The 25419-nt window shown below is 64.9% G+C and overlaps 3 protein-coding genes across 22 annotated transcripts in view; 2 read left to right on the top strand and 1 right to left on the bottom strand.

Moving 5' to 3' along the window:
- Positions 1 to 3062, top strand: part of CSNK1D (casein kinase 1 delta) — a 34430-nt gene extending 31368 nt beyond the window's left edge. The window contains exons 9-10 of the mRNA XM_072782048.1: positions 2045 to 2198; positions 2846 to 3062. Coding sequence (XP_072638149.1) covers positions 2045 to 2134 — 90 coding nt within the window. The 3' untranslated portion in view covers positions 2135 to 2198; positions 2846 to 3062. The remainder of the gene's footprint in view (positions 1 to 2044; positions 2199 to 2845) is intronic.
- SLC16A3 (solute carrier family 16 member 3) lies at positions 2657 to 13930 on the bottom strand. Of its 6 annotated transcripts, XM_072782045.1 has the most exons (7): positions 11724 to 11831; positions 9151 to 9357; positions 5910 to 6051; positions 5542 to 5789; positions 5034 to 5177; positions 3996 to 4754; positions 2657 to 3371 (listed from the first exon to the last, which is right to left on the bottom strand). In XM_072782045.1, exons 4-7 carry the CDS (start codon positions 5762 to 5764, stop codon positions 3103 to 3105), a joined length of 1395 nt encoding a protein of 464 aa, XP_072638146.1. In that variant the 5' UTR covers positions 5765 to 5789; positions 5910 to 6051; positions 9151 to 9357; positions 11724 to 11831; the 3' UTR covers positions 2657 to 3102. The 6 variants fall into 6 exon arrangements, with proteins under 6 accessions (XP_072638146.1, XP_072638143.1, XP_072638147.1 ...); XM_072782042.1 differs by lacking the exon at positions 5910 to 6051; XM_072782046.1 differs by lacking the exon at positions 9151 to 9357 and having other exon boundaries at positions 11724 to 11742.
- A 6273-nt stretch (positions 13931 to 20203) lies between these two features.
- The window catches only part of CCDC57 (coiled-coil domain containing 57), a 101814-nt gene continuing 96598 nt past the window's right edge, over positions 20204 to 25419 (top strand). For 14 of the 15 annotated variants that reach the window (XR_012009408.1, XR_012009407.1, XR_012009409.1 and 11 more), the window contains exon 1: positions 20204 to 20361. The gene's annotated coding sequence lies outside the window, so the exon portion shown is untranslated. Of the gene's footprint in view, positions 20362 to 20963; positions 24173 to 25419 lie in introns of those variants that run through there. The other variant, XM_072782056.1, reaches the window with a different exon arrangement.

Below are 25419 nucleotides of genomic sequence, written 5' to 3'. Positions count from 1 at the left end.
CACTGCACAAGAAGATGGGCTGGCCGGTGGTGTGCCCCAGGAGTCAGGTGCTCTGGGCCTGTAATCTGGCCCTTCCTGCTCCAGGGCCCTGGGGGTGTCCTGCAGGGTGTGGGCCCAAAGTCCCTGCTCTCCGGCTGGGCTCTTCGTTGACCCTTACCCCTCCTCATTCAGCTGCCAGCATTGGAAAGGCAACACTCGGACTCCTTGCTGCTCACCCCAGCTGCCCGCCCTTGCCCCCAACCAGAGTGGCAGTGACACAAGCCCTGGGCTGTCCTCCTCTGTTCTGTTCTGTCAGGAGGGGGCTGCAGCAGGGCGGGGACCACCGCACTGCCTTCTCCCCAGAGCCTCCATGGCCCGTTCCTCGCTCCCTCGGTGCTCAGAGATGTATGCCAGCTGCCCCCACCTCCCTGACCCGGGGCTCAGCACTCCACTCCCTGCACCCCCTACAGACTTCACCCCCACTGAGAGGGCTATCGGGAGCCCAATCCTGGAAACCCCCACATCCGTCCTTTGTCCCACTCCTAGCTCCGCCTAGCAGGAACTCTGGAAGCAGCGCTCTCCATTGCCACACGCCTGTACCAGGTGTTTTAGGTCCCAGGGGAGTGTCCACCACGGCATATGTCCTCCAGGCCACAGTTTATTTATTTTTTCATTTTTTTCAAAGATTTTATTTATTTGAGAGAGAAAGAGAGAGAGAGAAAGCACAAGTAGGGTGAGAAGCAGAGGGAGAAGCAGGCTCCCCTCTGAGCAGGGGGGCCCGATGCAGGCCCAGGACCCTGGGACCATGACCCGAGCAGATGCTTAACCCGCTGAGCCCCTCAGGTGCCCCCAGGCCACCATTTAGGTCCTGGAAAGAACTGGGCCCAGGACCCCCAGTAGTGGGCCCCGCAGGTCCTGGGCATCTGCCTCCCAAATTGTCACTGGCAGACCCTCCCTCCCCACCCCGGCACCCCCAGTTTGGGGCCCATGTGCATATGCCAGGGTCTTCCCCACACAGGCCCCTCCCTGTGCGTGCCTGTGGGAGGTGGACCAGGTCTAACCAGGCTAGGGGCCAGCAGCCCAGGGTGATTTGGGGTGATGTGTGCAGGCCCTGCCAGGAGGGGCCGAGGAGGCACGGCAGAGGCACCTGCATCCCTTGGGAGGGTTGGCTTCCAGGGTGCTGGCCATGAGCCTCCTCTGGCAGGGAGCTCTGGAGGGTGAGGGACCACCCCACCCATGGCCGCCCGAGTGCTGACTGCTCTGGGCTCCTGTAAGGGAGGGGCTTCGGCCCTCGGTGGCCACCGCTTCCTGAGGACAGCAAGTTTTCCTTTTTCCCATGTCCAGCCCAGCCCGGAACATCTGCAGTCCAAACCTAGGCAGACAAGACTGTCTGCTTACCCTCGGGCCTTGAACCCCAGCCTCCAGTTGTTGATGGCTGTGGTGGGCAGGGGCCTTCAGCCCACCTAGCGTGTCCACTGAGGTGCCAGCTAAGGGAAAGACGGGCCCTTGTTCCCAAGGCCAAAGGAGGGTGGCAAAACTCTTGCTCACCTGGGAGCATGTGTGTGCATGTGTGTGCGCCTGGTCCCAGGCCCCCAGTGCATCCTGCCCAACTGGAGCAACGCTGATAAGCTGGCCATCCTACAGCTACTTCATATGAAGTGTCCCCGGAGCAGGACTGGTCCTCACGCTGGGCCCAGCCTTGGGGCACAGTCACAGAGTCCAGCGAGGACTCACGCTGCCCTTGCTCCGGGCCAGCAGCAGGGAAGCAGTTTAGGGTGAGAGTCAGGGACACTGCAGTGTGAGGCCCAGGAAGCCTGGGCAGCGTCACGTGCCAGCAGCAGCTGGGGGCCCCGCCAGGCTCCCCCTGACACACGTTGAGGGCAGGAGATGCAGAGCTAGCACCAGCACAGCCCAGGGCCCCGGGGCTTCGGGCCAGCACCCCAGGAAGGTGCCTGGTTCCTCTGCACAGCTTGATGGGCAGATGGAGAAGGGACTGCGGCACCCCCTCGGGGGTGGCACCTCTGGGACAGACAAGATGTGAGCTTTCACTTGCTTTTCATTGCAGAGGAGCAGGGACGTGGCGTCTCTCCGGCTGCACGCGGCCCGCCAGGGTGCCCGCTGCCGTCCCCAGCGCCCGCGACGCACCACCTACTGAGGCGGCCCCAGCGGCCTCTGACCGGGCTCCCAGCCACGCAGGCCACCACTGGCCACGAGGGCAGGTGGGTGTGAGGTACCCGGGGCGAGGCCGAGCAGGGCTGGACAAGGACGGGAGCAGATGCCCGCCCTGGGCACTCACCGCATAGGGCCACGATCAGCCGACCAAGGGGTGAATAAATGGAAGGCAGGAAGATCATTTTCTTTAAACACACACATAGTGAACACGAATCACACGTATGTCTCAGCTTAAGTGCACACGCCCGTAGGGGTTCCCGGGCATGCCCCATCCCTGCAGCAGGGCCCACTTCCCTGCCGGCCCCAGGGCCCTGTGAGGACACTCTGAGCCGTTGGGGCCCCTGCAGAGAAGGGTCCAGAACCAGCAGCGCTTAGGAGGCTGACCTGGCCCAGAGCCACTCTGTAGAAACGACCAGGTTGTCTGGCGGAAGTGAGTTTGGAGTGAACGGTCAGACACCCCCCCCGCCCCCCCCCAGCTCCTTTAAGATGTTCCTTCCAAGGTGGCTCCTCCCACACGCAGGTTTATTTCAGGGGTGAAGGAAGGGAGTTTTGTGCCCTATACACCCCGTGAGGGGTGGGCTGGGGCGCCGCAGTGGAGACTGGGTAGGACGGGGTGCAGTCAGCGTGTGGGGAGGCGGTGCCGCTCCACTGGCCCTCCCCAGCCCCCCTGATTCCGGGCGTGTTGTCTCTGAAGCGTGGGTTTCCAGGTCCCTGAGCTCAGCGGTGGGCACCGGGCTGCTCTGGGGTCAGCAGGCTGGGTCCCTGGTGCAGACGGCTCGTAAACTCGCAGCACGGCTTCACCACAGACCTGCTTTGGAATGACACGGTTCCCACCCCACCGACTCCCCAGAGAAACACGGATGGCCCCGCCCCAGCTCGTCCTGTTTGTGAAATAAACACAAGCATTGGAAGTGTCTGTCCGGTTCCGTGAGCCACACTGGCCTCCTCGGCTCAGACGCTCGTCTCCGGGGTGTGAATGACTTCCCCATTTTTCTCAGGCTCTGCTTTCAGGAAGTGCTCTACCTCCCGAGAGTCCACCCTCACGTCCGCAGGGGGCTTGTGGCGCTGCTCCTCCTCCTCCGCCACCGCTGCCACCACCTCGGGCCTCTTCCTAATGCACAAGAAGTTGCCCAGCACCAGCACGAGGGAGGCGGTCAGCACCTCGGCCCCCGCCAGGATAAACACGTACTGGTAGACGTGCGTCGCATCCAAGAGCTTGCCTGCAGAGGAGGGACCATGTTGGCTGGGCTGAAGTCGCCCCCAGTCACCAGCTGCCTGTGTACACTGTGCTGCTGGGGGACCCTGACCTGACCTGGACCCCCCCACCCCTGCAGGCAGCACAGAGCCAGAGGCTCAGAGGAGGTTTTGGAGCTGTGTGGGTGCAGGAGGCAGAGTCAGGGTGAGGTAGCCGGCCACGCTGCCTGTCACTGTGGAGGCCTCTTCACTGTGGCCCTCATGGAAGCTGCCCAGGCCCCAGAAGGGCCCCAGGACCACGGAGCACAGCCCTGGCGCTCTCGGGGTCCCCTGGGTGGGAGCCCATAGCATCTGCTGGAGAGACGCTGGCCAGGGTGCCCCCCTGGCCCACACTGTTTAAAATCCCACCCTGGGATATTCTCAGCCTTCACCAAGAAGAGCAAAAGCCCGACCCCCACCCTGGCTCTGAGCCAGCCCGTGTGCGGGGTAGCAGCACCCTCAGGATTCTCGCATGTGCCTGGGCCCCTTTCTGCGGGGGACTAAGCAGGTTCCTGGAGGCTCCTGACACCTGCTGACTGTGAGCTGGGCCCTCCCAAGGTGGGCCCCCCTCCCCAAGAAGGCTCGCTGCCTGCTGCCCTCCCCCTACTCACCTCCCGATGGCGGCCCAATGAGCACGGCGATGGCCTCCAGCAGCAGCACAAGGCCGATGGCACTCGAGAACTTCTGGGTGCCCACGATCGCCATGAGTACCTCAAACTGCAGGGCCCCCACCATGCCGTAGGAGATGCCGAAGAAGATGCAGAAGACCACCAGGCCTCCGTAGTCGCTGGCTGTGGACCCAGTGAGGTCCGTGAAGCCATTGAAGAACATGGAGAAGCTGAAGAGGTAGACAGAGTAGGGCCGCACCTTTTTAAGGCCCGTGATGAAGCCAGCAGTGGGCCGGGCGAAGATGTCGATGAAGCCCAGCACGGTGAGCAGGAAGGCAGCCTGCGTGTCGGGCACACCCAGGTCCTTGGCGTAGCTCACCACAAACACGGGAGGCACAAAGAGCCCCAGCACCATGATGGAGGCGGCCACTGCGTAGATGAGGAAGCCACGGTCCCTGAAGACGCTCAGGTCCAGCAGCCGCCGGGACGGCCGCTGGGGCACGGGCCCCGACCCGGGCACCGGCGCCTCCAAGGGCCTCATGAGCGCGGCGCACACGCAGCAGTTGAGCAGAAGGCCCCCCAAGATGAGGAAGCCGCCCCGCCAGCCATAGTGGTCCTGCAGCAGCTGCCCCAGTGGGGACAAGGCACACAGGAACACAGGGCTGCCCGCGGCCGCCAGCCCGTTGGCCATGGGGCGCCTCTTGTTAAAGTAGCGGTTGAGCATGATGAGTGACGGCTGGAAGTTGAGTGCCAAGCCCAAGCCTGCGGGAGGGGCGGGCGGGTGAGGCGTCGGCCAGCCCCCAGCCCCTCGTCCCTGTCCCGTTTTCTTCCCTAAACGGTTCTACGTGGGGGTCTCCAGGTGTCCCTATGGGGGGCCCGGTGTGTGTCCAAAGCCCCTGTCAGATGAGGAACAAGGGACAGACCGGCGCGAGGGACAGCCCACGGCCACCTGCTCCTCAGAGGCCCTGCCCGGGCACATTGCCCCAGTACGCCTGAGGGGCCAGCCATGGTCTGCCCCGCTCCCGGCTGGGCCCCACTCACCGGTGATGACCCCTGTGGTGAGGTAGAGCTGGATGATGCTTCTGCAGAAGGACGCGGCCACCATGCCCAGGGACGCCAAGAGGCCACCCATGAGCATGACAGGCCGGCAGCCAAAGCGGTTCACGCACACACTGCAGAGTGGGCCTATGGGGAGGAGTGGGGGTCAGGGTACAGGGCAGGGCCAGCCTCTCCGCACTCACCCAGGGACCTGGCCCCCAGCCCAGCTCAGCAGACACACCAGGCGCTCAGGGTGCAAGTCACACTTAGAGGCCTGCCCGAGCACAGCATGGTTCACAGTGGAATGTCCTAGATGCACGTGGCCTGTGCCCGGTTTGGCCCGATGGGGAGCCACGGCCGCTCCAGGGCTGCACTCCAGGCCCCCCGGAACAGGGGCTGCAGGTACCCGATGCTCCTGCCAGCCCCCCACCCCCAGGCCTTCCTGGAGCTCCTAACCAGAACCGCACTTGGTGACCTCCCGAGGTGACCACCGGACGTGACCACCCCTTACCTGTCCCATACAACATGGCCAGCAGGATGGAAGAGATCCAAGCCGTGTCACTGTAGCCGATACCAAACTCACGCATGAGTTCCTTGAAGAAGACGCTGACCGCCTTGGGGAAGGCGTAGGAGAAGCCCGTGATGACGAAGCAGCCGAAGAGGACGGCCCAGCCCCAGCCGCCGTCAGGGGCCCTGATGCCCGTGGGGCCCTCATCGACCACGGCACCACCCATGGCCAGGAGGGCGGGTCGTGCGTCCCTGAGGAAGGAAGTCAGGCTGACTCAATAGTGTGGCCTTGGCCACCGCGGGGCCACAGCAGGGCCCCCACTGCCCCCCCACCTGAGAGCCCCGCCCCCGGCCCTCACCTGCGCCCCTCACCTGGGCCCGGGGTGGAGGGTCTGGGCGGACCAGCAGCTGCAGCCCTTCCTCCCTGCTTCCCGCTCAGGCCTGGCCTGCTCACACCCAGCTGGCTCTAAAGGGCAGTGGCTTTTTTGGGCTCAGCAAGGTCTCAGGTTACCTCCTGAGGAGGACAGACCCCAGTGGGGACGTCAGCCCAGCCCAGCCTCCTCCCCGCTGACCCCATGTTGGGGAGCAGCCTGTACTTCCCACCCCCTGCGAGCAGGTCCTATGACGGGGCCTGGGGTGGTGTCCCTCCAGACCTCAGCTTGACGTGTCCAGCCGTGCTCGCCCACCCCCAAGGAACAGGGCTCCCGTGGTCACACCGCACCCCGAGTGACAGCCTGAGGATGGGGCGGGGGGGGGTGGCGCTCTCCCAGGCTTGGCTGTGCGGGCTGGCAGGCTGGGAAGTGGACAGTCCGTGCCGCAGAGGAGGCCTCTGTGCCCTCTTGCCCCTCGCCGTGCCAGTGCTGGCTCCTCCCACCCACTTATCCTCAGGCCGAGCTCCCACGAGAGCTGGGGGTGGTCTCTGCTGCTCAAGGAAGGGGAGACCCCGGGTGGGCAGGAGGGCTGAGTGAAGGGATAGGTGGGCAGCGCCGCCGCTTCCATGCCGCCCACTGGAGCAGCCCTCTCCGCCTCCGGGCTGCTAAGGCAGCCGTGCCCACTGTCGGCCCGAGACCCTACAGCGGCCCTGGGCCCACTTCCCTCCCAAACCCCCAACTTAGCCCTGTTGAGGCCCAGCAGCTTGGAATGCTGGGACCGGATGTCCAGCCCAAGACCTTCCCCTCCCGTCTTCGCCCCTCAACTCCTCATCCTCACACAGAAGCCCCTCACCCCACAGATCCAGCTGGTGGTCTGGTTCTCCCCACCTCATGGGACAGAGGCTGTTCTCTGTGTGGGCGGGGAGGGGGGCAGCCCCTGGGCTGCTGCCAAGGATCCCTTCTGAGAGAAACAAGCCCCCATGGGGAGCGCTGGCCCACACTGATGCCCAGGAGCGCCCCTGCCAGGTCCCTCACAGCCCCCGTGTCAGGCCTGCCTCCACCCTGTCCCCTTTCAGACACAGTCCTCCTCCTCGACCTTGACCTTGCGGAGCCCCTGGGTGGCGCGTTTGCGTATGTCGGGCCGAGTCGGGGCGTAGCTGGAACCTGGACAGGACTTTGGAGCGAGCACAGGGTCAGCGTGGGGGGGAATGACCCCCTCCCAGCATCGAGGTTGCATGTGAGCCCTGCCCTCTGGGGACCCTGACTTGGCTGCCTGGGGGGCACCTGGACTCCGATTCAAGGGGTGTTGTGTCCAGGCAGGGGAGTGATTTTGAAGACTCTCCGGGTGATCCCAAGCGGCTGCTGCTAAGGAGGAGCGCCGTCTGAGGCCGGGGTCCCCAGGAGCCTGCTGGCTGCCAGGCCGGTGATGAGGCTGACACAGCCCAGTGGAGCAGCACACGGCACCAGCCCCCCTGCACCCCTGCCCCCGGGGAACCCAAGAGAGCGCCCCCCCCAAGGCTCCCTACCCCATGCCCTTTGGCCCCCCCTGGCCCCCCTGGCATCCCTGGAACCTGGGACAGGACTGTGCCGGGATCGTCTGGCCTCACCCCTGGGTCCTCTCCTCCAGGTGCCCCCTCACACCAGCCACGTGCCCGAGGCTGGGACGGGACACTACATGGGGCTGAATCCCGCCCCCAAAACACACTAGGTGGGTACAGCAAGCCACGGTATCCCTTCACCTCACTAGCGCCAAGCTTCAGAGGTCCCCAAGGTACACACAGCGGGGAAACTTAATAAAAAACCCAGAAAGTACATCTTAGGACTGTGTCATGATGCAGGGATACTGTCTAAGGCAGAAAGCACAAACCCCAGACGCAGGGCGGAGGACGGTGGGGGGCCGTTGTCCCCAGTCCTGGCTTGTTTGTGGTTGTGGGCTTACAGGCAGTCATTGATTTTTAAAAATACACCTAGTGAGCCGTGCAAAGGCCAAAGAGGGAAGTGTGCCTGAAACCCCAAAATAGGAGCTGCTCAGCTCTTTATATGCAGGGTCACAGAACCACCCGCGGCCCCCCTCTGAGATCTTGGCTGCCCCAGCCACACTTGCAGGGGAATGCCAGCCCCCATCTCCGCTGCCCACCAGGCCTTGGCCCTCCCTGGGGCTCCCGTGGTCTGTGTGGCTGCCACGGGAGGCACGGGGTGGGGGGCACAGTCCTCTCTCCGACCCACCCCTAGACTCCCCAGCGGCTCTTGAGACACCCCTCCCAGCTAGCCCCCAGCCTGGGGTGCCAGCCACACTAAAACATGCCCCTCCCCGTCTGTGCCCCACACCAGCCAGTCCTCAAAGTGAGGTTTCTCAACAAGGGGGCAGGTGGGGCATCTAGGTCTGCAGCAAAGGGATTTTGCCCAGCCGTGCTCTGCCCACATAGGGGGGCCGGGTAGAGAAGGGGTTGGGATTTCCAAGAACAACATGGCCTTGTCTGCCCAGCATGCCTTGGGGGAGGAAGGCCAGCAGAGGCATAGACTGGGGTGTTCCCAGGAGAGCCCTACGGCGCCCATGACCCAGGACAGGGGGAGTGGCCCCCCTGGGTGCTGGTCAGGGACCCTCACCGCTGCGCGGGGGGACCTGGTGCCAGCACATCTGTGGCGCACCCCCAGCCAGCTGGCCTTGTGATGACATTACCCTCCCGGGGAAGCATGCAAACCACGTCCCCAGCCCAGAAATAACCCGCCCTCTGGGCCTCAGAAAGCTGATCTCCCTGGTGGGGTGTGTGTGTGCCCGCTCCTGGGTCAGGTGAGGCTCCGGGAGCTGCCCCCCCCAATTTCCCAGAGGTCCCACCGCCCCAGGCAGCTGGTAACCGAGCAGAAGAAGGCCCAGGGAGGAACGTGCGAGGGGACCCCTCGGAATGCCCCGTGCAGCAGGCCACACGCTGGAGGGCCCACTGTGCTCTCCCGAGTCAAGGGCTTGTGCCAGCTTCTCCCTCAGGGTCCACTGGACTGTGGACCCCGGCCCCTGAGCCAGCCTGGCCTCCTGCCAGCCCTGTTCTCCAGCAGCATCTCCAGCATCTGCCCTCCCCCGTGCCCCCTCCTCTGCCCGGCCCACCCACCTGCGTCTCCACCTGGGGAACCAGTGCAGAGCGCACGCAAGCAGCCCGACTCCTCACACCGCCGGCCTCGAGCCGCCCCACATCTTCCTGCATCTGCCTGCCCCCCCAGACCTCTGTGCCAGTGGTCCTCGCACCCACCTTGGGTCCTGGGTGTCTGGCCTGTCAGGTCCCCTAGGTTCAATGTGCGGCCTATCCCAGGTGCTCCGTAGCTTCGCCTTCTGAGGAGCCTGGCCAGTTATCTAAGTAGACGTCCAGGCCTTGGAGACCAGCTCCAGGTGGGCGGGGCGTGAGGGGCAACGCATTCCTTCCTGCAGCTTCCTGCACCAGGAGGCCTGGGAGACTCGCCTGGGCACCAGAAACACCTCATTGTGGCTAGCAGCTGGCTTCACCTGACCCACGTCCCCACGGCGTGAGGGGGTGCTGATGGACGTGAGAGCGCCTCCCTTCAGGGGCAGGGAGAGCCTCCCGGGCCCCTTCCTTCCTCTCCCGACTGCCCTGTTGTGCAAACGGGCCACAGCTTATCCCGATGCCTTTGTCCGCCCGGGGCTCAGACAGCGCCTCTGGTCAGCGTGCTTGTCCCCCTTCCCGGGCCGGCGCAGGGCCCCAGATGCCCCCAGCCGTGTGCAGAGCCGACTGCAGGGAGGAGACGTGGGCCTGGCCACTGCCCCAGCATGACCCAGGCCTGTTAAGCGCAGCCTGGGCCCCCACTTCCATTGACCACGAAGCCCCCAAGGCACGTCTGGTTTTCTCAGAGCGCTCCTTGCAGTGGCCAGTGGAGCGAGAACGCTGGCCTGTCCGTCAGACGACACCACACTGGGGCCAGCCCCCCTCCAACACTGTGCCCCATGTGACAAGGACGGGGCCAGGGCCCTGTGGAGGGTCGTGGGCTCACCCTGTCAGGGCACCCTCCTCTAGAAGACTCCGCGGAGCCAGGGAGCAGTAGAGGCTGGAGCAGGCCCCAGCAACCCCCCAGCCCTGGACCCTGCCCATCACGTGGCCACCTTGTCCCTCCTCGACTGCCTGTAGCACCGCCCCCGCCCCCCCCCCCCCAAGCCAGAGCGCTAAGGCCAAGGCCAGGGACGGGTCTGTGCATCCCAAGCCCTACTAGCCAGCAGGGGCCCCTCCCACCCCACCCCACTGGGCTGGGTAGGGGTCAGGCCGCCTTGGGCGGGCTGGAGGGGTGTGGGAAGGGAGCAAGCTCCGCCCGCCCTGCCGCTGCTGCTCGGCCAGGGGACGTGGGGGACGTGACCACGCCAAGGGAGGAGCCGCCGCCGTATTGCCTGGAGTAGGCGCTCTCGGCGGGTCCGCTACCGTATAGGCGGCGCCCGGGGTCCCGGAGCAGCCCTGGGCACCAGTGATCCCCTGGCCCCTCCCACGGCCGAGCCCAGCCCACAGGGTGCACCCAGCTCCTCGACACGACCGCGCCCGGGAAGGCTTCTCTGCACCGCCCATTCCCCAGATGGGGCCGCGCCTGCCCGGGCAGCAGTGTAAGGAGCCCCAGTCTCTCCCATCCCACCGGAGGCCTGACCCAGAGGTGCCTCAGATGGACCGGTCACTCTGTGAGGCAGGCGGCACCTGCTGGACTCCCAGCCTCTGAGGACCACTGGCCTGGGCACTGCCAGGACGCACCCTGGGCCAAGTAGGGCCTGGCCGCAGGGACAGCACAGGCCCCCGTGACACACCCTGGCCACTGCCCGGGAGGGCACAAGCCCCCTTCTGTGGCTGCCCCTCCGCACTGAGGTTCTAGCGGGGGTGTGGGGGGGGTGGGGGTGTGTCAGGGCCAGGTTGACTCCAGGGCACCAGGCCCTGCCCAAGGTCACACCGTGTCAGGCACAGCCTGCCCTGGGCCCAGCCTCCTGAGGCCCATCCCAGGCCCCTGGGCAGGGAGGCTGCTCACCTGCCCCAGCACTGCCAGGTGAGTCCTCAGAGCCCTCAGCAAGGCCTCCGTCACACTGTCCCCGACAGGCCACCCCTGTGTCTGTTTCCGAGCCTCTCCTGCCCAGTGTGCGCTTCTGACGTGCAGCACAGCGCCCCTGGGATAGAAGGGCACCGGCCTCTGGGCTACCCTCTGTCCCTCACCCGGATGCCCAGCAGCCCCGGGAGCCGTGACCAGACTGCTTCCTTTCCCCTCAGCCCAGCGGCCACAGCCCAGTGGTCGCTCCAATACCCAGGAGCCTGTGTTGTCTGCCCATTTTTCAGATAAATAAACTGAGGCCCCGCCAGGTTTTCCCACGAGCCTGGCAGAGGGAGGGGCCCCCCCTAACTGTCTGCCCCACACCAGGGGCTGGGGACCGACACCCCAAGGTGAATGTGTTGGGGGGTTGGGGGGTGGCAAGAAGCCGGAGGAGGTGAGGGAGACGCAGGGCCCCACCGGCCGGCGAGTCGCCGGGAGCACATGCTGCCTGCGCCCGGGTCAGAGCTCTTGCCACCCGCGAGCCCGCTCGGCTGCCCCGTGCAGCCGCCTCCGGCCAGAGCCCACCCCCGAGAGTCACCAGCTCGGGGCGCATGGGGTCGCGGAGGGGGAGGGGGGGGCACGGGAGGGCATGGGGGCCACGAGAGGGCACGGGGTCGCAGGGGGGCACGGGAGCGCGGGGGGTAAGGGGGGCACAGGGGGCTCCCGGGGGCCCCTCGGGGCGGGGAGCGGGGGGAAGACCGGAGGGGAAGGGGCGAGGGTCCCGGGCCCGCCCCGTGAGCATCCGCGCCGCGCCTACCTGCCGCTGGGCGCCGCGCTCGGTTGGCCTGGCTGCCGGCCCCTCGGAGCTCCGCCGCACGTCCCCCGCGCGTCACCGCCGCCTGGCACCGCCCCTGCCGCCCCGCCCGGACCCCGTGCCGCGCGGGAGGGGCGCCCGGAGCTCTGGCCGGGCGGAGGGACCCCGCCGGGGAGGGAGCTGCGCCTTCTTCCTGCGCGCCGGACCCGCGGGCTCCGGCCTCCCCGCGCGCCCCTGGAGTCCCCGCCGCATCCGAGCCTCGCTCCTTCCCGGGACCGCGGCCCGAGGGTCGTGGCTGGGCAGCCAGCTGCAACCAGCTGCTGTTTCCCCTGGGGCAGCCAGAGGGCCGGCGGGTGGCCGCCAGCCCGGGGTGCTCCGCATCCTGGCAGCTGGGATCCCAGCTGGTCCCAAGTGAGGTGCCTCTAGCCCCGTCCTCACCGGTCACCCGTCACCTGAGAAGGGCCAGCCCAAGTTTGAGGATGTGCGGGGAGTCAGGCCCTTGGTGGCGGCCTTCGGCCGGGAGCACAGGAGCACCTTCCAGCCTCCCACTCTGAAATGATGCTGCAGGTGTCCTGGACTACCTACGGGGCACGCGGAGCCCACCGGGTGGGGGCAGAGTGACTCCTCCAGGGTAACGGGCAGTGGGGGGAGGAGCAGTACCGGCCTCCTGGCCATGCCCTGAGATCTCCTGAGATGCCCAGGCCACCCGGGCCTTCTGCCTTCTCTCTGGGATGCTGAGAGACCACACCCCACATGCCCCCCTGCTTGGAGCCCGACCACCATGGGAGGACCCCACACTCCCCACCAGTGATCGGAGGGGGTGCCTGGGATTCAGCCCTGTGCCCCTAGAAGGGAAGGGGCATCGCACCTCCAGCTAGGAGAGCTGGGGGCGGTCAGCCAGGGACACCGTGGTCCTGCAGGAGCCCTGAGGAGGAAGAGGACGGTCCCCCAGACCCAGAGCCCCTCAGTCGTGGTCTTCTGTGCGTGTGTGCCCTGGGGCCAGCCTGCCAGCAGAGCCTTCAGGGCAGGGGCTTCGACAGGGGCTGGAGTGGAAGGAAGACTGGAGTGGAGGGGGCGGGGTGATGACAGCTGGTGTGTGGGGGACCAAGTGGCCCATAACCAGAGGACCATAACCAGGGGTGCCCAGCGCGGGAGAGCCTCGGTGGCCAGGCTCCATGCTGCACACAGCCCCATGGGGCCCCATCAGCTTTGGGCTGAGCCCCCTCCCCTGCGATCCCCTGGACACTTCATTCCTCTAGGGTGGTGCCTTGTGCCCTGCAGCTCCCCAGGGCAGGGGCACCCAGCCCAGGCCTGGCCCCACCACCTGTTCCGGGACGGTGGCCCTACAGCCCAGGCTGCCCTTTTCTGACGGAAGGGAGTGAAGGGCCAAGGAGATGCAGCCACCCTGCCGAGGGGGTGGCTTTGCAGGATGGCCCTGTCCTGGGCGAGGGGCACTCCCCCGTGGCCTGATCTGTCCCTGGCCCTGCCTGGACTCCAAACCCTTGAATGGTTGCAAGTCACAGCTTTGGGCCCTGCAGCCTGCTCTGAGGGCTCCAGGGCTGTCCCCAGCACACTGCCCAGCCAGCTGCAGCTCTCAGGGGACACACTCCACCTTTCTCAAGAGCTGCTCCATCTGGAGATGGACCGGAGGAGGGGTGTCTGCTCAGGCACCGTCTGCAGCTCATCGTAGCCCTGTCCTCCTTGTGCGTCCAGGCAGAGGATGGGAGCTGGGCTCTGCTGCCATCTCCAGAAATGACCTTGGACACCTGGAGGGACCGTTGAGGGCAGCGGCCACAGAGACGGTGGAGGAGCGGCCACCCACCCGATGGACAGGACCAGGGCCAGGCCAGGCCAAGTGAAGGGAGCCAAGTCACATGACAGACATCTGGGCGGACCCACGGTCCCCTGCCCTCCTCAGGGACCCGGGGGCACACCTGTCCCAGGTGGCGCTCACTCCCGCAGCTTGGCACCTGTGGCCACACCTCCCCCTCCTGCAGGGTGGAGAGGCCACTTTCAGGTGGAGCCAGGGGTAGAGGACCCTTCCCCAGCCAGGCAGCCTACCCAAGGCCAGGGCTTTCTAACCGCCCCCTCCCACCCGCTGCCTCTCCCTGGGCCTTTACCTGGAATCTGTTCAGGCTCCCAGAAAAATAAACATAGCAACCGCTTGGCTGGCCCGGGCTGTGGACGGAGGCGGAAATCGGCTGCAGAGGCCAGACCCCAGCCCAGCCTGGCATGACTCACCTGCAGTCCCCGCCCAGGGCGGGGGTTGGGCCTGGGGGTGGGGGTGAGGGGTTGGGTGGTGTCTGTGGGGAGGCTGGGGTATCTGGAGATTGAGGGCATCGGGGGTTGGGGTGCCTGGAGGCTGGACACGGAGCAGCCCCGAGTGTCTGGGCTCCCCATGCCCCAGCCTGTTGCCCTCCAGGCCCTGGTCTGGCCCCCCTATGCTTTTCTTCCCCCTTGCTCCACTGCCCCTGCCCTCCACCTCACAGGTGCCACAGACACTCGGCTGCTCTGTTCTTCCCCAGCGGTGGAGCCCTGGGGTGGGCCTGGGGGAGGTGGGTGGAAGCATCCACGCCCCCTCCTCCCCACAGGGTCCTCCTGGACCTGGGCCCTCCAGGTTCCACCTGCCTTGTCCCTGTAGCCCCGCTGCCCATTCCTGCCCCCTCCGCTCCTGGAGGGCCCCCCCACCCCCGAGCCCAGGCAGCAACAGACGGCTCCCCCTGTTCCTGCTCCATGTCCCTGGACTCAGAGGCGGTGTCTGTTTCCCAGGCCTTGTGCCCCTTGCCTGTCCCCAGCCCTGGCTGAGTGAGATGCTGCTGAGGAGCAGGGACCCCAGACAGCACCTGTGAAGGACTGGCGGCCAGAGGCACCAGTGGGCTAGGGTGCAGGCCCCTCCCCTGGGGGCTGGCCCCGCGTGGCCTCAGCTGCTCCAGAGCCTGGGGGTCCCAACACAACTGGTGGCTCCAGGACTCTGCTGGCCTGTGTCGGGCCTGACAGTGGCCAAGCCATGCCCACAATGTACTTGCTCTTCAGGTGACGCGTGGCACCCATAACTGGGCAGAGACAGCTCAGAAGTCACTGAGCTCAACCTGCACGGGACCTCCCTTTGTTAGGGTACCTTGCCCGGGGGGCACCTGGCAGGTGCGCGCCGCTGCCTGCGCCCTGTTGGCCCCAGCCTCCAGGGCTCCCCTGCCTGGCTCTGCCCCTGCAGCTCCAAGGGCACCCCCACGCTCCCTGACCCCACTCCTCCTCTGTGCATGCCAGCTGGAGCGTGGCCGTGCCCACTCCCAGGCCTCTCAAGACCATTCTTGTGCTGGCAACCTCGAGATGCACCAGTGCTCAGGCTCCCCGGGACCCCACGCCTCTTGGCCCCAGCAGACCTCCCTGCATGACCCCGCTCGACCCCCTGAAGCCCTCCGCACATCAGGCTGCCCTCCGGGTTCCGCTCTTTCCTGGGCTTGCACATCCATGCCTTGGCCAATCCTGGGCTCCTGTTCCCTGGGGCCATAGCCCCCCAGTGGGGAAGGCCCTGCCTATGCCTGGAACCTGCCCGGACAGAGCAGGGGCTCCATGAATGTGGGTGAGGGAGGGACACCGGGGGATGGCGCCCTCTCACGCCAGCGGAGCTCCCGGTCCTGCCCCTGGTCCAGGCTCCCGTGTGCCCACGTGGTGACACAGGAAGCCTCCCAAAGCCCCCAAGGGCCAGGGCGCTGGCAGGGCCCCTGTCCTTTCCTCCTCAGCCCTGGGGCGGGGCATCACAGCCCCACAGCCAGCTCCGCCCGCACACTGCGCCCGACCCTACACCCAGTGGGCTCTGCGGGGCCCACCCTGTTCCTCGATTCTGCTCTCCGGGGGTCAGGCTCGGCCCCCTTGGGCTGCCCCTCCGTGGTGGTATCTGCCGTTATAGCCAGCCCCCCACGCTCCCCCACGGCCCCCTAATCTCAGTGTGGAGCATTCGGGGCCCAGGGCGCAGGGGCAGAGCCCCCAGGTCCTGCCTGGCACGGGGAGATGCCAGGTGAGGGGTGGTGTCTTGCCCTATAGGGCATGGTGGGAGGGGCGGCCGCCAGGCCTTGGCCAGGGTAGGGCCAGTGGGGCCGGGCTGCGTGCCAAGCGCGAGTGTTCCTCTAGCCTGCGGGGAAGGGAAGGCCTTGCCCCACCTTCCTGTTCCGACCTCAGCCCCCCCTCCCGGGTGACTCAGCACTGGGACTGGGCCGCAGCTGACCGCCTGGGGGCTGGGGGGGATGTGGTGGGGGACCTCGGAGAGCAGGGGCGTGTGGGGGCCATGGGAGCGCCTTCGTCACCCCCAGGCCCAGAGGGGGAACCTCAGGTGGAAGCTGCCCCTCCCACAGGCCCCCAGCCCCTGCGAGCCGCCTCAGGCTGCTGTCTGCGCTGTGGTCAGGACGGTGGAGGGAGCTGGATGCCAGCCCCCGGTCAGGGCGGCCTTGGGGGCTGGGCTGGGGGCACGCTCCTCTTGGTGCCCGCCTGTTGGGCAGCGTGCTCCTTTCACACCAGCCCCCGAGGGGGTCACCTGCCAGCTCCACGTCTGCCCCTGTGCTTGGACGTTGGTGAAACAACTACTCTGGGCCCTGTGGTCCCTTTGTCCCTCAGGAGCCCCGTCCTGCCCAACGGGGTCCCTTCCTGCTCCGGGCTGTGAGGACCCCTCCGCTCCCGCAGCCTGCTGCCCAGTTCAGGTTCACAGGGCGCCCCGTGATGCTGGGGGGCAGGGGCCGCGTAGCTGGCTGTCCAGGGCGCACACTGGGGTTGAAGGATGTCACCCCCAGGTCGGCCCCGCCTTTCCTGCCCCCAGGCCCGCTAGCAAATGGGGAAGTTGCCCTGGGCCCAACCTGAGGTGAGGGGCACGGGGCGGGGCACTTCCTGATCCCACAGAGAGGCCACTTGCTCGAGGCCACACAGGTGTGCGCCCAACCCGGCACCGCCCCCGGCCCCGTATCAGGGGCCCCACACGGAGGTCAGCACAGGGGCTGCCCCTGCTGCTCCCGGCGTGTTCCTGGGCGCGCTGTCGCTTCCAGGCCGGGCTGTCCACACAGGGGCCACTCTGGCCACCAGGTCCCAGAGCCACTGCCCTCCTGGCGTCCGATGCCCGGCAGCGGGATCACCTGCCACCCAGTGTTGAGACCCACCCTGGGCCTAGGCGCAGGGGGGCCGTGGCAGCAGGACGCCCCTCCAGCCTCGGCCTCCTCATCTGTAACACGGGGGGGCTCCGGAACCGCGCAGGGGTGCCCAAAGGCCCTGGGCAGTACGGGGGGCCCGGGAAGCGGGGCTCCCTCCCTGGCCCTCCAGTGACCCTCCAGTGTGCACCCCCTCAAACAATCACTGAGCCACACCCAGCTGTGCTGCCGCCAGTGGGGGGCAGGGTCCGCAACTGTGATGAGCGGACCATGAGGTGGCATGGGCAGGGCTGGCACCCGGGGCCGGGAACCCCTGCAGCCCCAGTGAACAGTCTGGAGTGGGCTGAACGGTGGCCCCAAAGGGACAGGTCGGGGTCCTCGCCACCAGCTCCCCAGGTGCCACCTTCCGGGGAAACAGGGTCGCTGTGGCTGCGGACGGTTCAGACGAGGTCACCTGGGAGCAGGTGGGCCCTCGTCCGGTATGACTGGCGTCCTTATGAACAGAACAGCATGGGGGGACGGCGACATGGGGAACAGGCCAGGTGCCCGCGGAGGCAGCTGTGGGGAGCAGGTGAACACCGGGGCTGGGGGGGCTTCTCTCTGGGCCTCCAGAGAAGCACAGCCCGGCCCCACGTCCCTTCAGACTGGGGCCTCCAGAACTGTTTTCTGAAGCACCCACTTGTGATCTGTTACGGCAGCGCCAGGACACGGGCACCCACCCTGTTGTCAGCAGCGGGGACGCTGCCGGGAGGCCCAGGGCGGGCAGGTGGCACTCTGAGCGCGGGAGGGGCCGCTGTGATCTGCTCTTCCGGGAGCGCACGGGGTCTGGCCCGAGCGTCGGCGCTGGCCTCGTTGGGGTCACTGGGTGGGGGTCGCTGGGCATCGGCGCTGCCGCCGGTGGGGTCACTGGGTGGGGGTTCTGGGCATTGGCGCTGGCCTTGGTGCTCTGAGGAGCCCCTGGAGGAGGGGGGAGGGCGGGCTCCAGGTTGGAGGTCACTATGCTGCTTAGATGAGTGAGGGATGAGCAGTGAGGGGCCTGAGGCGGGCAGGGGTGGCCACTGCTGAGAGGGGCCCCGGCCAGCCAGGGGCAGAGGCCATGGAAGGGCTCTGCACGCCTGACTCTGGTGGCCAGGATGTCCCTTCCTCTGCCCACAGACATGTCCTGGGTCACTGGGCATGGGGCACGGATAAGGAGCCCCAGGGACACAAGAGCGCAGACCTCAGAGGGGCCGTGGGGACTGGCCATGTGTGGGGAGGGCCCTGGCAGGGTGGCGAAGGCCCAGGCTCTTGGCAGGGCCCACTACGGCCCCTGCCATTTTGTTGGCTGTGTGCCACACAAGGGGAGGCAAGTGCTGCACCTCTCTGGGCCTGACAGCCTCGAAGCCTTCCCTGGGATCCTGGTGAGCAGGTCACAAGTTGTGGGGTGGGTGGGGCGAGGAAGGCACATGTCCCACCCCAGGGCAGTAGGAGCTGGCCTTGCCCCGAGAAGCAAGGCCATGCTGTCCCTGTGGTTAGCATTGGCGCCATCAGCAGTGCTGGCTGGGGGGCTGAGGATGGCGAGGAATGGAGCTCTGGCTGTTAGGATTTGCTCCCGTTGAAACAGGCGGGTCCCCTAGGCCCCTCCCGGGGGCTGAGCCAGGACCTGACCCTCCAAGCACCAGGGAAGGGAGCATGTCCTCCCACCGTATGCAGAAGCAAACCAAGTGCTGGAGAGATATCGGACAGGAGGGGGCCAGGATCGAAGCCTGGCTCTGTGACAGCAGGTTGCCCTGGTCCGGAGGCCACTCCGGGATGCAGGTTAAAGGCTATGGGGACCCCGGGCTGCACCTCCAGGCCAGCCCGCTACGATCACTTGGTTTCTGTGCAGGATGTGAGATCTTCCATTTTTCATGAGGCTTGAATTATTGATCTGCTTCATATTTAATAACTCCTGGACCTCCCTCCAGGAGCAGAGCCTGGATTAGGGCGTGGGTCCAGCCCTGGCAGGACCCGCTTGGGGACCGGCCCCGGGGAGCCAGCGAGCCCCTGGGGTGGAGGAAACACAGGAGGGGTGACGCAGGCCACAGGTGAGTGTCCCACCAGGCTCTGCCAGGTGGGGGCTGGGCATGCGTTCTGTCCCCGCTTACTGCCAGGCCAGCGAGGAGGCCCTCAGGGGCTCCCCAGAGCTGTCCCGGAAGGAGCAGCAGGGCCTGGCCCGCCTCTGGGAGGCAGGCTGCCTACAAGGGCGATTTGGCTTTGTTTTCCACTTATGTTTGAGCACAAAGGCAAAAGCGCACAAGTTAGGAGAGCGAACTGATGGATTCTCCGCACCACACGCAACACACGGTGCGACCTCCGCAGGACGAGAGGCTGCTGGAGCCACCCGCCCCCCCCAAGGCCCATGCACGGTGCTGGGGGGGCACGGACCCCGCCCCACTGCCGCCCCCGATCGACCCTCCCCCCCCGTCCCCCGCAGCCCCGGCCCCGCCTATGGACACCTCCCCCACCGTGCAGCCCCGGGTACCCCGCTCCCCTTCCCCGGTGCAGCCCGGCCCCACCCCCGCGTACCCAGCCCCCCATGTTGCCCCGCCCCCTGGACCCGCCCCCGTGCAGCCCCAGCCCCCACCCCGTGCAGCCCCGCCCCCTGTGCAGCTCCGCCCCCCCACGGCCCCGCGCCCAGTGCAGCCCTAACCGCCCCCGTGTAGCCCTGTCCCTACCCCGTGCAGCCCCGCCCCCGCCCCGCCCCCCGTGCGGCCCCAGCCCCCACCCCGTGCAGCCCCGCCCCCTGTGCAGCTCCGCCCCCCCACGGCCCCGCGCCCAGTGCAGCCCTAACCGCCCCCGTGTAGCCCTGTCCCTACCCCGTGCAGCCCCGCCCCCGCCCCGCCCCCCGTGCGGCCCCAGCCCCTACCCCGTGCAGCCCCGCCCCCGCCCTGCCCCCCCGTGCGGCCCCAGCCCCTACCCCGTGCAGCCCCGCTCCCCCGGCCCCGCTCCCCGTGCAGCCCCAGCCCCTACCCCGTGCAGCCCCGCCCCCGCCCTGCCCCCCGTGCGGCCCCAGCCCCTACCCCGTGCAGCCCCGCCCCCCCGGCCCCGCTCCCCGTGCAGCCCCAGCCCCCACCCCGTGCAGCCCCGCGCCCAGTGCAGCCCTAACCGCCCCCGTGCAGCCCTGCCCCTACCCCGTCCGGCCCCGCCCCCGCCCCGCCCCCCGTGCGGCCCCAGCCCCTACCCCGTGCAGCCCCGCCCCCACGGCCCCGCTCCCCGTGCGGCCCCGCCCCCCGTGCGGCCCCGGCCCCCGTAGCCCCCGCCGTCCCTCCAGTTCCGGGGACCCTCTCCCGGCGTCAGGTGGGCGGGAGTGGGCCCTCCGCCCCTTGGCGCCTGCGCGGGGCGGGTGAGAGGAGGCCGGAACCCGGCGCCGGAGCTCGCGTTTCCGGGCGGTGGGACCCGAGCGCCGCACCGAGCGCGCCGGAGCCGCGAGGGCGGACTTGGTCACCATGGCGACGCGGCGGGACGGAGGCCGGTCCCCACGGGCGTGCGCGGTGAGCCTGGGGCGCGGGGCGGGGCCGCTCCCGGGCCCAGTGACGGGGTCGTCGCCTTCCCGGGGCGGGGCGTGGCTGCGGGCCCCCCTCCCGCGAGCACCCTGCTGGCGCCCGCGGCGGCCTGCCCCACCCCGCGCGGAGGGTCGGAAGCCGGGAGGTCGGTCCGGCGGCCCGCCCAGTCGTGGAGAGATCCCCCGCGGCGCGGCGGGGTCAGGCGGGGCGGGGGGCAGCGGGGTCAGGCGGGGTCAGGCGGGGGCGGGGCGACTTGGGGTGGGACCCCGCGCTCCCGGGCCCAGGGCGCCGCCTGCCCCGCCGCTGCTCACGCACGTACTTTCCGTGTGTCCCCATTCTAAAGTTGCCATTTTTCGTTAATGATACTTCCAGGCCACGGAAATTGTTTCTTTATCTTTTTTTAAAAAAGATTTTATTTATTTATTCGTTAGCAACCGAGAGAGAGAGAGAGAGAGACCCCCAGACCGAGGGAGAAGCAGGCTCCTTGCGGGGAGCCCCACGCGGGACTCGATCCCGGGTCCCCGGGGTCATATCCTGGGCCGAGGGCGACGCCCAGCCGCTGGGCCCCCGGGCGCCCTATATATCTTGTTTCTAACCACACTTTCTATCACAAGTGTTTTCTGAAACAATTATTAATATTTTTTTTACCAATTAAGGATTTTTCTGTTTCCATTATTCTTTCCAACTAATGGAATTCTGTAAGAAAGAACCTCCCGCCCCACCCCCGTTTCTTTTAAGTAGGCTTCACACCCAACATAGGACTCGAACTCAGGACCCAGAGATCCAGAGTCACACAGGGACTCTACCGACTGAGCAAGCCGGGTGCCCCCAGCACCTTACCTTCCTCCCTTCCCCCCTCATCTCGTGTTGGTATACACGTTTTTATTTTGTTTTTATTCCACACCTGTATAATACATTGCTATAATGTATTTTGTTGCTAATTCTCCAGGTTTGGGCATTAGGAGCCCCTTCAAGTCAGCGTGTCCCCCCAGCATTTCTCGGCACCGCCAGATGTTCCCCACCCGTCCTGTGCTTTCTGGAGCAACTTCAGAATTGCCAATCCGTATTTCTATGAAAAATAGACTACTAGCTAGAGTGTAATATTTGCATACAGTTGTTTTGCTTTTATTCTTGGAATTTACAGTCAAGATTTTTTATAAGATTATTTTAGTGCATTTATGTAGGTTTTGTTGCATTATGTCAATCACTTGTTCCTGTTTGTTTTTTTTTAATTTTTTTATTTTATTTTAATATTTTATTTATTTATTCACGAGAGACACACAGAGAGAGGCAGAGACAGGCAGAGGGAGAAGCAGGCTCCATGCAGGGAGCCCGACGTGGGACTGGATCCCAGGTCTCCAGGTTCAGGTCCTGGGCCAAAGGCAGCGCCAAACCGCTGAGCCACGCAGGTTGCCCACTTGTTCCTCTTTGTATTTCGTTATGAGTCCTTACTGATTTTAAGTTTCAATGTGTGAACCATGTTCTAAAAGTCAGCAGCTCATGGGGCGCCCAGCTGGCTCAGTTGGAAGAGTGCAGCCCTTGATCCCAGGGTCATGAGTTCGAGGCCCATGTTGGGTGTAGCGATTACTTAAATAAGTAAATAAAAAGTCAGCAGCTCTCAACTGTAAGGTGATTCAGCTTCCCTTCTGCTTTTGTTCTCATTTACTCAATTTTTATTTGTTTGGTTTTTGTTATTTTTGGCAAAGGAATTTGGCAGGTGTAAATTGTAATGAAAAAGCACTGCATATCCCTCACTTTAGCGGTATCCCTTAACCCCAGCCAGTACCAGTGGTGGAATTAAGACCTGAGATTTTTTTTTTTTAAGATTTTATTTATTTATTCATGATAGTCACACAGAGAGAGAGAGAGGCAGAGGAGAAGCAGGCTCCATGCACCGGGAGCCCGATGTGGGATTCGATCCCGGGTCTCCAGGATTGCGCCCTGGGCCAAAGGCAGGCGCCAAACCGCTGCGCCACCCAGGGATCCCCCTATCTGAGATTTACTTGAGATTTTACACATGGTTGTGGGTACTGTTTGGCACTCAGTGAAGTGTGAGGAAGACGGCTTGTGGTCACAGGCCCCTGATTTTCATCCCCTAGACACTACGCTGGAAGAGTACGCGTACCAGGGTTAGCTGGACGGCCCTTGTTGGGATTCCAGGGGGCGCCAGTGTTGAGTCCCGTCCTGAGTGCAGTAACAGATGAGCCCCCTCCAGACTTTCCTTCAAGTCCCACAAAAGCGTTTTGTAAATTAAGGTCACTAATTTATAGTAATTGAGCTCACGTGTTTATAGAGCAGCGAGATAGCTTTCCTTAATGAAGTAGATTTGGGTTCTCGTGCGTTAGGAACGGGGGGCTTATTAGCCGCTGAGTCCAAAGCCCAGAGCATCTGGAACCGCAGCCTTGAGGGAAAGGAGGTAAAAAGAAACCTCTGCTCAGCCAGTGTGTCCGAGTGGCTTGTTCGTCAGCGTCTGGTGACCGGCTTTTAGCCCTTTGCAAACATTCCCTTGTGTACATTGTGCACTCGGTAACTGCTTATGTTTTAATGAGGTCATGCAATGCTTTTCCAATTAAGTACTTACGAGATATTTATTGTAAAACAAATTGTTCCAAATTTTTGGTCAGGCGCATGGAGTGTGATGAACTCTCGTGTCCTATCTGCGGATTGGGTAACCCGGGTTCGTCTCTGACGTGTTTTACTCTGATGTTCGGGTCGTCTGGGGAGTGGTAGGATTTGTCAGTGGGACGAAGCATCCTGCCATAGTCCTTCCTGTCCCTCCAGCATCTTGTCCCTGGAGGCCTGCAGGAGGGGTGAGGCACCCCCAGGGCGAGGCCAGCCCCCTGCAGAGCTCCCGTGCTTGCAGAGCTCTGCACCTCCCTTTGGAGGTGGGAGGTGGGCTCACCTTTGTCTCCAGCCCTTTCCTCTTTTTTTTTTTTTTTAATTTTATTTATTTATTCATGATGGAGAGAGAGAGGCAGAGACACAAGCAGAGGGAGAAGCAGGCTCCAGGCAGGGAGCTGGGCACGGGACTCGATTCCAGGACTCCAAGATTGCGCCCCGGGGCCAAAGGCAGGTGCTAAACCGCTGAGCCACCGGGGGATCCCCTCCAGCCCTTTCCTCTTAACCGTGGTGCCAGCTGTCAGAAACACTTGGCGTGGACCCCACTTGGGGCTCTGGCAGTCTTTGGCTCTGTCCTAATTTGTGAGGACGTGTCTGAGTGTGTCACTAACCGGAGGTGCCAACTTCAGAGCCTCGGTCTCTCGTGCCCTGCCTGAGGAGTGCCAAGCCCCGAGCGTTGCCCCCCTGCCTCCCATAAGGCTGCCCCCGTGGTTGGGGTCACCCACACAGGCCCCTGGCCGGGTCGGCGAGTGAGTCCCCAGCTGCCTTAGCTCGGGGACGCAGTCGTATGTCTTACTGACGGAGGTTGCCTTCCAGATGGGGCCTCTGCGGCCTCCTCTGTCCGGGGCTGGGAGGCCATGGCCTTCGTGAGCAGTTATTTCCATCTTCCTAACACCTGGGAATTTCTAGGTGCTTTTCAGGCCTCGCAGGTCTGAAATAAGGGTTAGAAAGCTCAGTGTTTCACAAATGAGAAAGTCAGAGTGCTGCATGACGCAGCCTGGCCCTGCCCCATGCCCTGCTGGCCCCACGGGCTCTCTAGAACACCGTGAGCAGTGAGCAAAGCCGTGGTAACTGCGTGGCTCCCCCCTCTATGGGGCTCTCTGTAGTTTCCCCAGAAGTTTCATGTGGTGCCTCCTGAAACCTGGGTGCTGGCCGGGGACATCTGCTGGCTGACGGACAGGTTGGGTCCAGACTCTGAACCTATGACGTTTAAAGCTGATTAATGTCAGCCTCAGGGCTTTTAGGGTCATCTTTGGTGAGATTTAAACGCAGCAGGGCGCAGCTGTTGTGTGATGAGGGAGGGGTACAGAGCGCTGGGCGGGCGCCTTCATAGGGCCGGAGCCTGGGGGTGCCGAGGGCAGTAGGATCTGCTGTGCACGGTCCAAGCTGCTTGCTCTCTGGGGGGCGGGGGTGTCCTAGGACTCCTCGGGTGCCGTTCCAAGCAGGTTGAACTTTACCTTGAGAAGCCCAGAGCCACAGGCATGGTATCACGTGATCAGCTGTGTGTGTCACAGGAGTGAGCCCTGGGGGTAGCTGTGTGACCTGGTGGCAGGGCCTGGCACAGGACAGGGTGCTAACGAGCAGTCCCCAGAGGAGGGGAGGCCCGCTGACCTCCAGCCCTTGTGAAGGACGGTGGTGATGACTCACAGGCGCTTCAGGAGCCCGTGAGTCACCAGCGGTGGCCGTGGCGCGGGCGTTGTTCAGTGACATGTGTTTGCTTAAATCCTGATTCTTTCCCTGGGAGTGGGTGCAGGCATGTGGGTGGCCAGGGTGCCTGTCGGTTTCTGTTGATGAGACTGTGGCTGACCCCGGAGCTCCTAGACCACAGCCAGCACCCGGCCCATGCTCTCCCCTGCTAGTGGGTATGGGGGTGCTGGCCAGTAGATGTACAGTTGGTGTGGGGAACCCCCAATGCGGAGGTCGGCAGTGCCACACCAGCGCTTTCAGTGGGCTGCGTGGCCGACGTGGCTAGCGTGGCCACCATAACCCTGGGTTCCCAGGGGTCCTGGGAGCCCTGCAGCCAGCACGGGGACCACAGCCCCCACAGGACCTGTGAGCCTCCTGAGGGCCAAGCAGAGCCCCTTCCTGGCCGTCCTCACAGGCGGGGGCTTCCCTGACCTCTGTCCAGAGCAGCTGCTCCTGTGATGTGCAGTTACCTCCTCTGCCTGTATTCTTTTGTGCTTCTGTCCTGCCCCAGGATGACAGCCCATTGGTGCGGGGACCCTACAGTCCGTCTCCAGTAGGTCAGACGGTCCCTGGCACCTGTGAAGTGCTAAATAAATACTTGGGGTTTTTTTTTTTTTTTGTATATTTTTTTATTGGAGTTCGATTTGCCAACATATAGCATAACTCCCAGTGCTCATCCTAAATACTTGTTAAAGGAATTAAATGAATGACTTTAAGAAAGCTCACTGTGCCTGTTGGAGT

The sequence above is a fragment of the Canis lupus genome, chromosome 16, assembly GCF_048164855.1.
Source record: "Canis lupus baileyi chromosome 16, mCanLup2.hap1, whole genome shotgun sequence".
NCBI lineage: Eukaryota > Metazoa > Chordata > Mammalia > Carnivora > Canidae > Canis > Canis lupus.
This window is presented reverse-complemented; position numbering and strand designations above follow the sequence as displayed.